The sequence below is a fragment of the Mauremys mutica genome, chromosome 2 (assembly GCF_020497125.1).
Source record: "Mauremys mutica isolate MM-2020 ecotype Southern chromosome 2, ASM2049712v1, whole genome shotgun sequence".
Taxonomy (NCBI): domain Eukaryota; kingdom Metazoa; phylum Chordata; order Testudines; family Geoemydidae; genus Mauremys; species Mauremys mutica.
In genome coordinates, this window is record NC_059073.1 from 625,009 (window position 1) to 643,643 (window position 18,635).

An 18,635-nucleotide genomic window follows, 5' to 3' on the forward strand; every position below is an offset into this window, starting at 1 on the left:
TGCATTTCCTGGCTTATAAAGACTGACTGGGTTAAGGGCTTAGTTGGTCATTAATTGTAATGAAATTCCACCCTGTTGGTCATTATTGCATAGGCACTTCAATACTATTATCTCCTTGGTACTAAATGTAGTCAGAACTCAAGGGAACTTTTCAGCAACCATTTCTCTCTTTCTTTTCTTTTCCTGGGTAAGGTTACAAATCCAAGTACCGCATCTCCAAGATGTGCTCTCCGGAGTGTCCAAAAACGACCATGAAGCAAGGCAAAACAGCTGCTAAAGTGTTTTGCTGCGATAAACTATTGTGCAATGTGAATGGAGCCAGCAGCATGAAAACCAGCTCCTCGATGATTTCCATGGGGATCCTGGCTAACTTCATCTACATCTTCAGATCCGGACTGTGATGGGCCAGGAAAAGAAGACTTTATGCCCTGAAGAACCTGCTCAGGCCCCACTGAGACACCAAAAGCCTACTCTGTGCAAAACTTTCCTTTGGGCTAACACTTCCCCCTATACTCTAAGCATCACTTCAGACCCCCTGAGCAAATATCATCTCTATCACTTTTCACACCATGGTTCTTGTCTCTCCCGCTGGGTCCAGAGCCACAGCTCTCAGATCCCAAGCGCCACCTTCCAGGACCATATCTGTGGTTTTAAAGACCTGGAAATATCAACTGAACAGGGCTGTAACCTATGGATACATCCAACCAGATGATGTACAAAGTACTTATACAGGTCCTGATCCGGGAAAGCACTTAAAGCATGTGCTTAAATTGAAACGAACTCCTTGCACATGTAAAGAAAGGAGCGGTGAGAAGGAGTGGAGAGGTGATTTTACCTCCGAAGACAGCACTGGAGAAACTGATACTGGAATACTGGATCCAGTTCTACTGTCCACATTTGTAAAAGGATGTTGAAAAATTGGAGAGGGTATGCAAAGAAGAGCCATAAACATTATTTGAGGGCCAGAAAAAATGCCTGCCAGTGAGACACTTGGAAGGACTCAATCCATTTAGTTTCTCAAAAAGAAGATGAAGAGGTGACGCTTTTATTTACTGCAGGGAATGTTCCCTCACAGTTGTTTATTCCATCCAAACAAACTGTGCTGCATTTGGCTTTTCTGACCGCTTGGAAACGCTGCCATAAGAAAAAGGATCAGGTGGGCTGTCAAAGGGGCAGCCAGGAAAAGGGCTGATGTGCTCAGTACGGCTTCAGCGTCTGTGTATCATAGATGGGTGTCTGAAGCATGGATGTGTGACGAAGGCTACGTCTACATTATGAGCTACTGGTGTGATTTCCTTGGCTGGGTACACATAGTCATGCCAGCCTGAGAGCTAGCAGGGGTATAAATAGCAGCAGAGCCATGGTAGCATGGGTAGAAGCTGGGAGGCGTCAACTGGGGATGGCGCATTTGATGATTGCCTGTTCTGTTCACTCCCTCTGGGGCACCACCTGGCATTGGCCACTGTCGGAAGACAAGATACTGGGCTAGCTGGACCCTTGGTCTGACCCTGTAGGTTGTTCTTATGCAGTGGCAGAGGAAGCAGGACTGAGCTGTGCCACGTACAAACTGGCCTGAACCTGGTGGGTATGCATTTGGCATGGTTCAGCAGCTGCCCATGCTATTGCAGCTACCCGGTCGGCTATTTATTCTCACTCGCTTGCTGCGAGCTAGCACAAGTATATGTACTCAAGCAGGGGGCTCACACCTCTACATAGGCACAGACATTTAGTTTTCTCCGGGGGTGCTCCACCCCCAGTCTGCCCTGAAACCCTGCTCCCACTCCTCCTCCTCCCACTCCCATTCCACCCCCTCTCCAAGGTCCCAGTCCACCCACCACTCGCTACTCTCTGCCCTCCCACAAGCCCCTCCCTGAGCCGCCAAACAGCTGTGGCCAGTGGGTGCTGAGCACCCTTATTTTTTTTGTGTGGGTGCTCCAGCCCCGGAGCACCCACGGAATTGGTGCCTCTGCACCCCTAGCTGGTAGCCCAAGGCACATGCTTGTGAGTCAGCAGGACTCTATTTCCAGGCCTGTCACAGATTTGCTGTGTAATACTGGATCAATCATGTCCCTGCTCCGTGCCTCAGTTTCCCCATCTGTAAATCTAGGACAATGAACTGGGGTGTTATGAGGCTTCAATCCATTGGTATTTGCCATGTGATTGGAGATCATCCAAGGAAGATTTCACAGACCAGGACAAGGTTATTAGAAGGAGGAAGATGGGCATCTTACAGTATTTAGAAGGAAATAAGTCAGGAAAGGTTGTGGCCTCCACGTATATTCTGCAGCCAAGGAATTTGCCACCGAATCCATCCTGCTCTCTGCAGCACTGTGCTCCAAAATCTGAGCTTCTATTTTAACCACGGGTAAAATTTTCCTGAACACCTCATTTAGGCGCCTAAGTCCTATTTTCAAAAGTGACTTAAACACCAAAGTGGCTCAGGCCTTGTCTACCCAGGGAAACTGACCAGAAGAGCTGTTCCAGAATTGCTCCCCATGTGGCGCTTCTGCCCTGAACTAGAAGTGGCTTTATTCCAGAATAATTACTCTGCTCACAAAGCAGGGCTATGCAGAGAGGTGCCAAAGATTCCCATTGATTTCAGTGCCCAGCTGCATCTTTAGGTGTCTTTGAAAATCTGGTCGTAAGTGCTTAAGTCACTGTTGAAAATACAACTAAGGCCTGGTGTACACTGGGGGGCGGGGGTTGAACTAAGGTACGTGACTTCAGCTACGTGAATAGCGTAGCTGAACTCGAACTACCTTAGTTCGACTGACTTACCCGTCCTGACGCCGCGGGATCGAAGTCCGCGGCTCCCCCATCGACTCCGCCACCGCCGTTCGCGGTGGTGGAGTTCTGGAGTCGACGGGAGCGCATCCGGAGTTCAAACTATCACATCTAGATTAGATGCGATAGTTCGAACTCCGAGAAGTCGAACTCTCCGCGTTGACCCGGCGGGTAAGTATGGACCTACCCTTAGGTTCCTCACTCATTTGGGCACTTTGGAAAAAAAAGACCTCAAATTGCTAGCCATTGTGGCCGCAAAGAAAACCTGCTTCAATCACTGTGATCCACAGAGCAGCGCAAATAGCCACAAAACACCCAGCTGCACGTATGTAGCCATGTCAGAATAGGGAATAGTTCCAGTTCATTGCAAACTTACTTCTAATACTAAGTCAATCACTTAATGCTGGGCATGTAATTAAAACCCCGGCCCCACCCAAATTAACCCTTTTAAGCAATGCTTTATATTCCCCCCAAGACTTCTCTGGAAAACAAGATGAACCCTTCTCCAGATTCCTGGATTCCCTCACTCTTGTTTTCCTGGCTCCTTAACCACCAGGCTTCCCAGGTTCACTATAGGCCCCAGCCCTGCAGCTCTGAAAAGTCTACTGGCTGCTAAGCTGAGTTTTGGGAATTCCCGGGTACTGTTCTGTGATTCCCTGTGAGTGAAGTGGTATTCAGCAGTGGCTCACAGATCTTCCTGCTCAGCCAGATTTCAGAGGGGATGAGGCAGTAATAAAGCTGGGAAGACTGAGTGTGTGTGTGGTGGTAAGTAGCCTTTAAAGGTCAGGGAGGGAGAGGGGAGCAGCGCAGAGTAAGCTGCATCGGGGAGCAGCCGGGGTGAGACGTACAGACATGTTTTCCATGTTGTCCATCTCCCCCGCCCATGAGCCCTGGGGGAGTCCACGGGTAAGCACGGTCTGAAGGAACTCTCCCCTGACATCTAGTGATGAGCTAGGCAGCGGTTCTCAAACTTCATTGCACCGCAACTCCCTTCTGACAACAAACGTTACTACATGACCCCCGGCTGGGGGAGACAGGGTAGGCAAAGACGAAACCTGAGTCCCACTGCTCCGGGTGGGCGGGCGGAGTGGGGCAGAGCTAGATCCCTGCCACCCCAGAGGCTTCAGCCCAGGAGGGCAGTGCTCAAGCTTCAGTTTCAGACCTGGGCCCCAGCGAGTCGAACATTGGCCCTGGTGTAGCCCAATGTGTAGCTTGTGAATAGAAATTCCCAGTTATCACTTTGAGGGCTGACAGGTTCTTGTCCCAAGATCAGGCTCAGTATTATTAAAATGATTATATAGTCGAGAACCCCGATGTGCACAGGTGTAACACTCACGCTATAGGAACTCGTTTATATTTACAAATAAATAATTTATTAATACATTTAGCAAAGTCACACGCACTCTACCTCAGTATGGTAGATAGAGATAATACAGAAAGTACATCTGACCATCCATACTCCCAGCATCCTGCAGTGTTAGCCATTGTCTTCCTCGTCATCATCACCTTCCTCACCTTCACCAGTGGCCATCACTCTGGCCCCTCCCAAGGGCTACATCTCTCTCCCCTACTGCCCTGGGATGCCACTTTTATAATACGTTACGCTGACGTTACCGTGTCTAATGCATATTCAATAGGGGTTTCTTCCCTCTTCCTCATTTGTATTTCCTTCCCTTACCAATGTTAAGGTGTCCTCCTTCCGTAGGTTAGTGCATTTAAGATTTCACCCCATTATCATATACATCAGTTCGTTGCCATGGCACTCTTGGAGACGGACGTTCCGTCCAAAACCTTCCAGAAGCTGGGGTCAGTCAGTTCATGCTCTGTGGTTGGCTGATGTCATTATGGACAAAATTCCCCCTGAAGCCTCATGCTAACTGCTGAAGCCAGTGTCTCCCAGGATACCAGCCTGTAGGTTCCTTGCATCACAGGCGCCAACTTTCCCTGGCACTGGTGGGTGCTCAGGGCCCCCACCCCGACTCCACCCTTTCACCGCCCCCATTCCAACCCCTTCCCCAAAGTCCCTGCCCCAACTCCGCCCCCTCCCTGCCCCTATTGGACCCCTTCCCCAAATCCCCGCCTTGGTCCCGCCTCTTCCCCGAGCGCCCCGCATTCCCCCTCTCAGCCGTGTGAAACAGCTGTTTCGAGGTGCAAGCGCTGGGAGCTAGGGGGGAAAAGCGGGCTCGCGGCGCGCTCAGGGGAGGAGGCGGAGGTGGAGCGGGGGCGGAGGTGAGCTGGGCGGGGGGGACTCCAGGGAGCTGCTGGTGGGTGCTGAGCAACCACCAATTTTTCCCCATGGGTGCTCCAGCCCCAGAGCACCCACGGATTCAGCGCCTGTGCTGAATAGAATGACTGAATAGAATAAAGCAGAATATCATGCAAAGCAGTGAATATAATAGAGGTAAGCTGGTCCGCTGGGCTACGCTGGCGACCCCATTAAAATGGGGTCACGATCCAGGGCCGCCTGGGGAGGGCAAGTGGGGCAATTTGCCCCAGGCTCTGGGCCCCGCAGGGGCCCCCACGAGAATGGCTGAGGCTCGACCCCGCCATCCCCCCAGCGCCTCAGTGCATCCTGGACAGCGCTGCAGCTGCATGGCTCCGGGGAGGCCTGGACTCCGCCCCGCTCAGAGCCGCGTGGTAAGGGGGCGGGGCTGTGAGCTCCGGGCCGAGTGGCTCCTCCCCTTACCACGCGGCTCTGAACGGGGAGGAGCTCAGCCCCCCCCCATCCCCCGAGCCACGTGGCTGCAGTGCTGTTCAGGGCCGCTTCTCGACGAGCGCGCTGAGTCGCTGGGCAGTGGGGGTAAGCGGCCAGGGCCTGGGGGGGTTAGATAAGGGGCAGGGAGTCCCGGGGACAGTCAGGGGACAGAGACCGGGGGTTGGATGGCGCAGAGATTCTGGGGGGGGCGATCAGGGGACAGGGAAGGGGGGTGTATTGGAGGAGTCTCGGGGGGGTCAGGGGACAAGGAGCAGGATGGGTCAGAGATTCTAAAAAATTCTCATTTCATTTGAAATGTTTAGCAGGGTTTTTATTTGTTTGTTTGTTTTTGTTTTTCTGCTTCTTGGTGAAACAAGAACCAAAAAAGCCTCCAAGGTTTTCAATGTGTTGTTACCCCTCTACCCCGCCTCCTTTCTCTCCCTCTTTCCCTTTTTCTCTCCCCGCCCGAGAGGGAAACGGAGGCGAGGAGAAGGAAAGCCCAGGAGAGGAAAAGCTCAATGAAAACCATTTTTAAAGACTTGAATTTAAGTGGAAAACAAAAGTTGAATGAAACATCATTTTTCTGCACATTTTTCCTTAAATGTTGTTTGGATTGAACAAAAAAATCACCCAGCTTTAGTCGTAACCGCACAGGCTTCTGTATGCTCCTGATGCCTCACCTGAATGCCCACTGGCCTGAGTTCAGTCTCATAGGGGGCACCTGCTAAATATGGCTGGCTTACCTTAACCCTCAGCTTCTCACCCAGCCTCTGTGCCAGTGCCTAGATATCTGGCTGAAACTGTTACTTTTGCTGGATGGCATGAGCACATTCCTCCTCCTGACCTATCACTGAGTCACTGCTTGGGCAAAGAAGAAAAATAGTGTATTTCTGCTCTGCAGATTAACCACAAGATATTTCTACATTATTTTAGCCAAGTATGTGCTTGGCCTGCCTTCTATGGCTCAGTCATGTGCAGGTAGGTGAAACAGTGGGTGAAAAACAGGTTAGAGGACAGTAATCAAGGAATGGTTATCAATGATACACTTTCAGACTGGGGAAATGTGTCCAGCAGGTCCCACAGGGGTCCAGCACTATTCAATATTTTCATAAATCAATTGGATAATGGAGTCGAAAGTTCACTTATGCAATTTGCAGATGACACCAGGCTGGGAGGGGTTGAAAGCACTTTGGAGGACAGGATTAGAATTTGAAATGCCCTTGATAAATTGGAGGATTGGTCTGAAATCAGCAGATGAAATTCAATAAAAACAAGTGCAAAGTACTACACTTAGGAATGAAAAATCAAATGCATAACTACAAAATGGGGAATAACTAGCTAGGCAATAGTACTGCTGGAAAGGATCTGGGGATTATAGTGAATCACAAAGTGAATGTGTCAACAATATGATGCAGCTACAAAAGAGACTAATATCATACTAGGTTGTAATGACATATGTTGCAACCTTGTGCAGTATCTCTGGGGATACATAGTGTATTAAGCTTATGAATGGTGTATGTATCACTGTGGGCCAGGGACTGTATGCAACTTGGGGCAGTGGAGGAGAGTGAGGGGGAATGATACCCCAGCTCCTCCAGGAACTAAAAGCAGTGGATGGTGATTTAAGGTGAATCACTCAGGTTGTAAAGACCTCCAGAGAGGTACCATGCCTGGGGACGCTTGCATAAACCGGTTCAAACTAGGTTTTCCAGAGACCAAGTGACTAAGAAAGGATGTTTGGCATAAAAAGTCTACATTTAAACTGACTCGGGCCTTCTTTTGATTCAGCGAGCAGACAAGTCCTTCTGACCAAAGACACAACCCTTCCAGAAGGGCTGGAAGAACTTTGGCTTCCTAGGGCCCCCGTCAGATTGAGCAGTAACATCTGATCAGCTTTTAGAGTGTGTCATAAACATACAGTTAAGGGTGAATTCCTCTTTTGCCTGTAAAGGGTTAAGAAGCTCACATAACCTAGCTGACACCTAACCAACAGGACCAATAAGGAGACAAGATATTTTCAACTCTGGGAGGGAGGAAAGTCTTTGTCTGTCTGTTGCTGTGTGTGCTTTTGCCGGAGAAGATCAAGGAGCCATCTAACGCCATTAAAATTCAAAAGTTTTGGATTTTTTTTAAGCAGAATTTTTTTATTGTTTCTTTAAACAATCAAACACGGCAGGCAGCAAATATTTGGCCACACACTTCTGAAACCCCAAATCATGTTCAGGTTTTGGCAGACTTCTTTCAGCTTTTCAATTAAAAAAAACACAACAAATTTTGAAGGAAAGCAGACGTTGTCCGTGATTTTTTCTGCTTTTTAAAACCCTTAGTTTTCGATCCAGAAAAAGTTTTGACGGAAAATATTTGTCCAACCTTTTTAATGCGCTTTAGTGCCTTTTAGCACTAGCTGATGCTGAGAACCAGTGATACCTTGTAAAGTTGACTTGAAAATAAATTTTCTCAAAACTGGATTTGTGCTGAGATGCAGAATGTTTTAAAATGTTTATTTTTCCCCAGGGCCACCTGGGGGGGGCAAGTGGGGCAATTTTCCCCGGGCCCCACAGGGACCTCCATGAGAATACAGTATTCTATAGTATTGCAACTTTTTTTTAATGGAAGGGGCCCCAAAAATTGCTTTGCCCCAGGCCTCCTGAATCCTCTGGGCGGCCCTGTCACGATCTACTTTGGGGTCCTGACCCAGGTTTGAGAACCACTGAGCCAGAGGGAAAAGACAAGGGACCAGAGCATATTTACATGAACACACCCACTCTGCCTAGGTATCCAGCAGCCGGAGCTCTCTTCCCAAAGTGATCTATTTTGTCTGGTGTTGGGTTAAAAATCACATTAGTGTTGAGTGCAAGGGTAGTGGAAGGTTGCTACCCGGATTGTACAAGTGACTGGCAGCAGGACTGTGCTCAGCCTGCCCGGACTGAGGGGATCACCCTAAGCTGAACTGCACTCATCAAGCAAGGGGGTGGGATGCCAAAGCCTCATGAAGAGAAAGCAAGAGGGCCAGGGCCCTGGGTCTCTTTGAAACCTCTCTCCCCTTTCACTGTTTAAAGGGAGAGCTGATTAAACTGCAGTGAGAGTCTTTATTTTGTCTAGTGATTCCTAGAGCTGAGTTCACAGACACCCAGGTCCAGCTGCTGAACCTTAGGCCTGCTGTGGGGTAGGATTGCAGTGAAAATCACTGCCTGGCCTGCAGCGGCAGGAGGTTCTCCACTGAACTGGGTGCTGTGGGGGATCCTCAACATGTGTCATGGTAGAGAGGGGCAGGTGGCAGCAGAGAAGCAGCGGCAGGGTGAATGATGGTGGCTGCAGCCGGCGGCAGGAGCGATAGCAGCTGCAGCCAGTGACGGCAGAGTGAACGGCAGCAACCCTGCGAGGCAGCCATGGAGGCATTGCTCAATGCTTCCCCACCCCTCATTCCCGGGGGTGGGAGGCAGGGGCAGCTCTAGGAATTTGGCCGCCCCAAGCACGCCGGTCCCGCGGCTCTGGGGGACCTCTTGCAGACGTGCCTGCGGAGGGTCCACTGGTCCCGCGGCTCCGGTGGAGCAGAGGTCCACCAGAGCCGCGGCAGCAGCGGACCCTCCGCAGTCATGCCTGCGGCAGGTCCACCTGTCCTGCGGCTCCGGTGGACCTCCTGCAGACATGACTGCGGAAGGTCCGCCAGAGCCGCCTGCCGCCCTGCCAGCAAAACGCCGCCCCAAGTGCGCACTTGGTGCGCTGAGGTCTGGAGCCGGCCCTGAGAAGGACAGACAGACAAACAGATGGAGATTAGGGACAGGGGAACAATAAAAGGCAATTGATCTACAAGTCTGTTGAATTCACAGTAGGCTGCATGGCTGAAGTGTGTCTCTAAAGGTGTAGGGACCTCACAGAAGAGACAAGGGAGGCCATACCACACACAGGGGCTGTGTGGATGACTGTATGAATGACCAATGGTAGGACAAGGCTGGGGAGGTTGGTGGAGGATGGGGTGCAATATGAAGCTAATGAGGGAAAAGCAATGTTATGTAGACCTTTGATTCACCAGCCGATGGGGAACCACTAAGGGGATCTCAATGGTGAACGTGTGAGGCCCCTGGAATAGACAGCTGTTGTTTATATTTTGAATATTGATTTATTATTGTGTATGTTGGAGAGGGTCCAGAGAAGAGCAACAAGAATGATTAAAGGTCTTGAGGACATGACCTACGAAGGAAGGCTGAAAGAATTGGGTTTGTTTAGTTTGGAAAAGAGAAGACTGAGAGGGGACATGATAGCAGTTTTCAGGTATCTGAAAGGGTGTCATAAGGAGGAGGGAGAAAACTTGTTCACCTTCACCTCTAAGGATAGAACAAGAAGCAATGGGCTTAAACTGCAGCAAGGGAGGTTTAGGTTGGACATTAGGAAAAAGTTCCTAACTGTCAGGGTGGTTAAACACTGGAATAGATTGCCGAGGGAGGTTGTGGAATCTCCATCTCTGGAGATATTTAAGAGTAGGTTAGATAAATGTCTATCCGAGATGGTCTAGGCAGTATTTGGTCCTGCCATGAGGGCAGGGGACTGGACTCGATGACCTCTCGAGGTCCCTTCCAGTCCTAGAGTCTATGAATCCTATGTTTCTAATGGGGATATAAATGATGCAATATGGGAAATGGGAGCTACCTCTTTAAAAACAGGGTGGAAGCACAGAGTGTGAGTTAGTTTGGGGGCTAGTGTGTGTGTGTGTGTAGGTACTGGATGTAGCTGGTGGTGCAGAAGGAGGCTGGCTCGTGACTGGCCATTGAGGGCTCTACTTGCACAAAACCCTTAAACAAAAGGTGTGAATTCTCAGAATAACCCAAGTTCTCTTTAAAAAGCTGAGTCTTGTGACTGAGGTTGTAACCAGAGCTTGTTATGTGATGCTCAGTTTTACTTCCTGTTCTCAGGCACCCGGAAAGGACACCCACCTACTCCCATACGCCTCCGGCAGTTCATGTGTGCACCCTTCCCTTTAACAGAAGAATGCCTTAAATGCCCTCCTTGCAATAACTGCCATAGAGCTCTGAAAATACATAGGTCTCTGAGGGAAGATCTCGAAGCAGGGCCTCGAGGGAAGAAGATTAGTCGAAACAATAGTTAAGAATAAAATTGTCAGACACACAGAAAAACATAAACTCTTGAGCAATAGTCAACATAGCTTCTGTAAAGGGAAATCGTGTCTTACTAATCTATTAGAGTTCTTTGAAGGGGTCAACAAACATGTGGACAAGGGGGATCCAGTGGGCATAGTGTACTTAGATTTCCAGAAAGCCTTTGACAAGGTCCCTCACCAAAGGCTCTTACGTAAATTAAGCTGTCATGGGATAAAAGGGAAGGTCCTTTCATGGATTGAGAACTGGTTAAAGGACAGGGAACAAAGGGTAGGAATTAATGGTAAATTCTCAGAATGGAGAGGGGTAACTAGTGGTGTTCCCCAAGGGTCAGTCCTTGGACCAATCCTATTCAACTTATTCACAAATGATCTGGAGAAAGGGGTAAACAGTGAGGTGGCAAAGTTTGCAGATGATACTAAACTGCTCAAGATAGTTAAGACCAAAGCAGATTGTGAAGAACTTCAAAAAGATCTCACAAAACTAAGTGATTGGGCAACAAAATGGCCTGAACTGGAAGGGGGCAGGGCTGCAACCGAAAGAAGCGGGCCTTTAAATCCCCGGGCCCTTTAAATTGAGATTTAAAGGGCCTGGGGCTCTGGCTGCAGTTGCAGCGTCTGGGACGCCTGGGCCCTTTAAATCACTGCTGGAGCCCCATGGTAGCAGTAGCTGCGGCGGTGGCCAGGAGCCCCGGGGCTCTGGAGGCGATTTAAAGGGCCCGGGGCTCCGGGCACTGCTGCATAGGGAACTTAGGGGATCAGGGAGCTGATGGATGGGAGGCTGCTGGTCCACCTTCGTTCCAAGCCCCCACCAGCTAGCTCCAATGGGCTGCTCTTTCTGCAAGCAGTGGGCAAAGCAGGCAGCTGCAAAACAACCTTATAAGGGAACATTGCACAATTTTAAACGAGCATGTTCTCTAATTGATCAGAGACATAACAACCAAACAACATTAACCGAGACGACTTTAAGTGAGGAGTTACTGTACTTAATAATGGGCTCTTCAATCCAGCAGAGAATGCAATAACATGATCCAACGGCTGGAAGCTGAAGCTGGACAATTCAGACTGGAAATAAGGCATAAATTTGTAACAGTGAGAGGTCATTAACCATTGGAACAATTTACCAAGGGTTATGGTGGAGTCTCCATCACTGGCAATTTTTATATCAAAATTGGCTGTTTTTCTAAAAGCTCTGCTCTAGGAATTATTTGGGGGGCAGTTCTCTGGCCTGTGTTTTATAGGAGGCCAGCCTGGATGATTCAGGGCTCATTTTGCCAGCTCACAAACATTAAAAACCAGTCCCTGCCCTGGGGAGTTTATAGTCTAAAGTAAGACACAGTGTAATAAGTAGGTTGAACACACGATTGGATGGGGGCTGGGTTAGGGTTACTGTGCTAGGAACACAGATTAGCCACAGAGCAATTGGACAGTTTCAAATCAAAGGACAATTAAAAAATGTACCTATAAATATATCAGTGACCGCGGTTCGCGGGCGGCCATCCAAATGTAAACAAACTGTCTGGCAGCCTGCCAGTGGATTACCCTGACAGGCCACGTGCTGGCCGCGGGTTGCCTACCGCTGCTCTAGGAAATGCACCTTGCCTCTCTATTTGTTTCTATAAAGCATCTAGCATGATTCTGACACTGTACTAATAATAACCAAGCTTCTTTGGCAAGTCAGAATGAATTATCTGGGCTTCCCTGTGAGACCAATCTATAAATAACACATCATGTCATTTGCATTTCATTTGTCAGAGCCAGTGTGAGCTCATATCTCGATTGCAACCCACCATCCATTGGCACCTGTCTCTTTGCAAATTAGTCCTTATAAAATATTGGACCAGCTTTAGCCAGGAAGGAGTTGTTTCCCCCATGCATATTAGCCCATGTGCACTGTGGCTTTTTGTGCCTTCCTATGAAGCATCAGGCAATGATCACTGCAGAAGGTTGGATGCTGAAGAACTTGAACGTGTGGTCTGATCTGGGATGGCACATCTTCTGTATGTAACAGTGACTACGTAATACAGACATGGTCATCAGAGGAGACTGAACCTAGGGTCTTGAGCCCCAAACTGCAGGCCTGTATCACTCAAACTAAAGGAGAACACTTGTAGCTATAAGAAGGAGGTTGTTGAAATTGCTTGGACCAACCCGCAGAGGGAGGGAGGCATGCTCACTCTCTTAGCCAGTGTCATAGAATCATAGAAATGTCGGGCTGGATGAGAGCTCAAGAGGTCATCAAGTCCAGCCCCCTACGCTGAGGCAGGACCTAGTAAACCTAGACCATCCCTGACAGGTGTTTGTCCAACTTGTTCTTAAAAACCTCCAATGACTGGGATTCCACCACCTCCCTTGGAAGCCTCACAGTTCAGGTTTTCTAAACCTTTTATCATTTTGTTGCTCTCCTCTGGACTGTCTCCAATTTGTCCACATCTTTTGGTGCCCGGAATTGGACACAGTACTCCAGCTGAGGCCTCACCAGTGCCAAATAGAACAGGACAATTTCCTCCTCTGTCTTACATACACCACTCCTGTTACTACACTCAAGAATGATATTAGTCTTTTTTGAAACTGTATCACATTGTTGACTCATATTCAGTCTGTGATCCACTATAACCCTCAGCTCCTTTTCAGCAGTACTACCACCTATTGCTCCCTATTTTTTGCACTTAACTTGCTTGAATTTCACTTTGTGGATTTCAGACCAATTCTCGAATTTGTCAAGGACATTTTGAATTCTAACCCTGCCCTCCAAAGTGCTTGCAACCCCTCCCAGCTTGGCATCATCTGCAAATGTAATAAGCATGCTCGCCACTCCATTACCCAAATCATTAATTAAAATATTGGACAGTACCGGACCCAGTACTGGCCTCTGCAGGACCCCACAGGATTCACTTTCCCAGTTTGACACTGAACCATTGATAACAGTCTTGCAATCATGTGTGCACTCGCTTATAGGAATTTAATTTAGAACACCTGTCTTTGCTTTGCTTATCGGAATGTCGTATAGGACTGTGTCAAAATCGAGCTGTATCACACCTACTGCTTTCCCCCTATCCACTAGGCTAGTTGTCAAAGAAGGAAATGAGGTGGGTTTGGCATGATGGTTTCTTGAGAAGTCCATGCTTATTTTTTCCTATAACCCTATTACCCTGTCTGTAACATTATGGCTTTGGAAAGGAACGTGCTGAGAACTTATTTACAAATGGGTATCACGGAGGGCGTTAGGGGAACTTTTCAGAGGCATAAATAGCAGTTGGGTGCCCAGCTGCCATTTCTGCCTTTGAAAAATTCCCCCTCTGTGTTTTGGGTCCAATCCTGAAGTCCTTACTCAGTCGATGCACAGGGAAAACTATCACTGGCTTCAATAAGAGTTTGGCCTGAAATTGCGGCTGAGAACATCAGGATATGGTGCACTTTGATGCTCATTAGCAGCAGGTGACAGGGATGGGGATTGTAAACCAAGAACAAATAACATATTCCTGCAAGCCTCTAACATGGGGTGTGTTTTCCTTTTGCAGCTCACTCGCTGGTGTGCTTCACCTGTAAGGATGCGTCCTCCAATTGGCGTTGTCTGGCACCAACTATGTGTCGAAGTGCTGAAAACAACTGTGTGACAGAATATAGTATTTTAGAAACTGGTGAGTTTGGGCATGTTCTGTCTATTGTCTTTCCCTAGCGCTTTCCCAGACGACGTGCTGCTCTCGTTCCAGATTACTGGGCTTTCTTTCCTCTATCTGCTGGAAGGGTGGGACATTGCTGATGTGCAATAGGGGAATCTCTCCTTGAAACCGAATGGCAGGAGAACTTTATTAGGACGCACTAACGGGGAGGGAGCCCCAGTGCTCATTAGTGAGGTTTGCTGCTGAGTGAGTGACTTAGAGGAGGGACATGCAGGCAATGTCAGGCTTCCTGTACGCCAATGGGGGGCTCCATATCTATCCCTCCAGCATTGGCTGAAGTCCTGAAATGAGGCTCTTTATAGGCAAGTCCAGCAGCCGCTCCCCAGCAGTGGGTGCAGCTACTGCTGAGGTGAGCGAGGGCTGGGACTGAGTTCCCACCCGCTCCTCAGTTGCTCTGCCCTGGATGTGAAAGGGAAGGAGGCTGCCTGCCTGAGTGGCTGCCAGCCTTGAACGCAGAAAGGGCTCAGTGGATCCTCTGCTTCTCAGCAGTGGTCCTCAGGGAAGCAGCCTCCTCTGTTCTGCTGCATTCTTGTTGCATCGAGGCCACGCCCCTTTCCCTCTGGTTTGTTGCGGGGAAAAGATGGCTGTCTTTGTCCCTGGGAGGAGTGGTAGATACACTGGAGGGCAGGGATAGGATACAGAGGGACCTCGACAAATTAGAGGACTGGGCCAAAAGAAATCTGATGAGATTCAACAGGGACAAGTGCAGAGTCCTGCACTTAGGAAGAAAGAATCCCATGCACCGCTACAGACTAGGGACCGAATGGCTAGGCAGCAGTGCTACAGAAAAGGACGTAGGGGTTACAGTGGACAAGAAGCTGGATATGAGTCAACATTTTGGGCTGTATACGTAGGAGTATTGCCAGCAGATCAAGGGACATGATCGTTCCCCTCTATTCGACATTGGTGAGGCCTCATCTGGAGTAGTGTGTCCAGTTTTGGGCCCCACACTACAAGAAGACTGTGGAAAAATTGGAAAGAGTCCAGTGGAGGGCTGGAGCACATGACTTATGAGGAGAGGCTGAGGGAACTGGGATTATTTAATCTGCAGAAGAGAAGAATGAGGGGGGATTTGATAGCTGCTTTCAACTATCTGAAAGGGGGTTCCAAAGAGGATGGATCTAGACTGTTCTCAGTGTTACCAGATGACAGAATAAGGAGTAATGTTGTCAAGTTGAAGTGGAGGAGGTTTAGGTTGGATAGTAGGAAAAACTATTTCACTAGGAGGGTGGTGAAGCACTGGAATGAGTTACCTAGGGAGGTGGTGGAATCTCCTTCCTTAGAGGTTTTTAAGGTCAGGCTTGACAAAGCCCTGGCTGGGATGATTTAGTTGGGGATTGGTCCTGCTTTGAGCAGGGGGTTGTACTAGATACCTCCTGAGGTCCCTTCCAGCCATGATATTTTATGATTCTACATACTGCAGGGGAAAGGATGTCTCCCAGCTGTGCCCCTCAACCGCCCGATTGCACTCAGCAGCATTTATACTGCAAGTGTAAATGTCATTGCCAACCTCTGCATTTTGAGCGGACTGTAAGTAGCTGGTTCACGGGGAGGCGCACTGATATTACTTGCGATGTGGTTCAGTTAACAAAAGTAGTGCCAGCCTATTGAGTTGTGCAGGGATATCACCCAGGCGATGAGACCAGTTGGATTGCAGGCAGTTGTAACTGCCCTGCATTATGGGCCTTGCTTTCCCAGTCTGGCCTCCTTTCGCACCTGGGGAAGCCAGGCAATGGTTTAAGCACCAAATATCTCACGTGCTGGTGCAAGGTTCCACTATTGGCATGTGCAAGTGAGAGAATTCGCACGCTCCAATCCCAGTGCCTGGCCGGTTGTGCATGGACAAAAGGAGGCTGGGTTGAAGCTTTGTGGGTATATAACCAGTGATGAGCTGCCAAAACATTAACAACAGGTTCCCTCCTCCTCAACTCACGAGGGGGTCGTGCCCCCCCCGGGGGTCATGACCCATCCAACCCCCCATGTTCCTTGACACATACACTCTGGGGACTCCTGACCCATCCACCCCCCTTCCCTGTCCCCTGTTTCCTGATGCCCCATCCAACCCCTCCTCTCATTCTTGATGGCCCCCCGGGACCCCTGCCCCATCCAACCACCCCTTCTCTCTATCCCTGACTGCCTCCCACCGCCTCATCCAACCCCTGCTCCTTCCTGACTGCCCCCCCGGGACCCTTGCCCCCATTCAATCCCCCTGTTCCCTGCCCTCTGACCGCCCCGACCCCTATCCACCCCCCCACAACCCACCAAACTCCCCTGCCCTCTTCCAACACCCCCACCCTGCTCCCTGCCCCCTTACCACACTGCCTGGGGCCGGGGCCGGGTCTGCTCGGCAGGGACAGCGTCTGGCTCCGCGCGGCCCGACTCCCCGGGCCAGGCCGGGCCGGAGCCGCTCGGCTGGGACCAGACTGGGACCGGCACCGCGGGGCCCGACTCCCCAGGCCGGAGCCGCTCGGCCAGGACCAGGACCGGTGCCGCGGGGCCTGACTCCCCGGGCCGGGCTGGAGCCGCTCGGCCGGGACAGGTGCTGCGGGGCCCGAACTGGGCCGGGTCGGAGCCCCTTGGCCGGGACCAGCCCGAGCCAGGGGTACTTGGCTGGGACTGGGCTGGGGCGCTTGGCCAGGGCCAGGGGGAGCCGCTCAGGTGGAGCCAGACTGAGCCGCGTGCGCCGTGCCTCTCTGGAGCCCTCCTCGCGCCCCCCGCCCAGCTTACCTGCCTTCTGCTTGTTTCAGGCTTCCCGCGAACATTTGATTCGCGGGAAGCAGGGGAGGGGGAGGAGAAGTAGGGCGGAGCGTTCAGGGGAGGAGGGGGACGTGAGCTGGGGCCGGGGGCAGGGTGGACAGCTGCCCGAGCCTTTGTTAAATTTAAAAGCTTTTTTAGAACTGGTTGTCCTGGAACAATCTGTTCTAAAAAGGCTTCTAAATTTAACAACTGGTTCCTGCGAACCGGCTCCAGCTCACCACTGTATATAACCCTCTGAGCTATGCAATGCTGCGAATGACTTCCAGATTCCTTCTGCAGCTGGATCACGTGATGATTCCCTGTTCTGCTCATTCCCTCTGGGGCACCTGGCATTGGCCACTGTCGGAAGACAGGACACTGGGCTAGATGGACCCTTGGTCTGACCCAGTACAGCCATTCTTATGTTCTTAATGAGCTGTGTTGTGCCGTAACTCCTACCAGCTCTATAAAGCTCTGAGGCTCAATAGCAGGAGACAGGACCCAGTCACCTCTGTGCTGCATCCCCGCAGACCTCACTGAACTCCCAAAGCCCTGTCCCAGCATGCAGTGGGCAGAGTGTGACAATCTGGAATGGATTCTCAGGGTTCTTTGGTTGTTCCCAAGTCCTGGCCAGGAATCTGAAGGGGATGTTCCCAGATGGTTACATACGGGTCTGTAACTGCTAGGAAGAGACTAGTGCTGTTTTCATGGTATATAATAACAATAATGACTGGGAATTCACTGGCAGAGATAAGGCTGTGAGGTTCTTAACTGCTGAGAAATGGCCTCCTCACCTCAGAATTGCTTAGCTACATCACTGCAATGATCTCCTTTGCAGAGCTAAGGAGCTCCTCTCCAAACTCTGGGAAACTTTTAATCTTGAGTCTCTTTCTCTTGTTTGTTTTTCCGGTTCAGGCGGACATTCCGGGCAGAGCATCTCCAAGCAGTGTTCTGTACATTGCCCCGGCGGTGTTTCCTGCTGCAGTTTTTCCTTCTGCAACTTCAGCAGGGCCAGCAGCGTGAAAGTCAGCTACTCCGTGCTGGCCATGGTGGTCTTGGCCAGCTTTGTCTATGTCAGAGCCGGACTCTGATCAGGCCAGGAAAAAAGAAGTTGATGCCCTGAAGAATCTGCTCAGGCTTCTCCAACAAGACACCAACCCCCCCTCTGTGCAAAGCTATATGGGGGTTAACAATGGTGCCCTTTCTTCCAAACTCTCAGATCTCCAGATTGTGGAGATGCCCGCTTGCACTCTTAACCCATCAGGAAATGTTGGATAATGTTGGCAGGGTTTCTGCTTTTATACCCATAGTACCTGTTGATGGGGATGATTTAAAAAAAAAAAGTCAGGGCTCATCAAGAAATGTTTATCCCAAACCACCTCTTAAACACCCCTGCCTCTTGCTACCGCAGAGACATTTCCCATCCACGTCATGCTAGGGATCAGCGCCAGACTGGCTGCTGGGAAGGCATGATCCAGAACCAAACCCCAGATACATTCACCCCTGGTTGGATTCTGTTTTTTTACATTGTTTTTTTTATTCTGCTCCTAGGCTGACTTTTCTTATGTAAAACGAATGCAGTGTGAGGCATGTGAGCATCACACCTGAATAAACACTTTCCTGT

The 18,635-nt window shown here is 50.0% G+C and overlaps 1 protein-coding gene across 3 annotated transcripts; it reads left to right on the plus strand.

The window, feature by feature from the left end:
- Positions 1 to 4,594: 4,594 nt before the first annotated feature.
- Positions 4,595 to 18,635, plus strand: LOC123365429 (lymphocyte antigen 6E-like). 3 transcript variants are annotated; one of them, XR_006577578.1, is made up of 3 exons: positions 4,595 to 4,695; positions 14,114 to 14,233; positions 17,927 to 18,635. XR_006577578.1 is itself a non-coding variant. In XM_045008268.1 (3 exons), the coding sequence occupies exons 1-3, from the start codon at positions 5,161 to 5,163 to the stop codon at positions 18,100 to 18,102; spliced, it is 321 nt and encodes a 106-aa protein (XP_044864203.1). In that variant the 5' UTR covers positions 5,141 to 5,160; the 3' UTR covers positions 18,103 to 18,635. The 3 variants fall into 3 exon arrangements, 1 of the variants encoding a protein (XP_044864203.1); XR_006577577.1 differs by having other exon boundaries at positions 4,689 to 4,737; XM_045008268.1 differs by lacking the exon at positions 4,595 to 4,695 and adding an exon at positions 5,141 to 5,185.

Coding starts and splice junctions, on each gene's coding strand:
- LOC123365429 (XM_045008268.1), top strand. CDS start 5,161: ATGCAAAGCAGTGAATATAATAGAG. Junction 5,186..14,113: donor AAGCAGTGAATATAATAGAG/GTAAGCTGGTCC, acceptor TTCCTTTTGCAG/CTCACTCGCTGGTGTGCTTC. Junction 14,234..17,926: donor ATATAGTATTTTAGAAACTG/GTGAGTTTGGGC, acceptor TTTCCGGTTCAG/GCGGACATTCCGGGCAGAGC.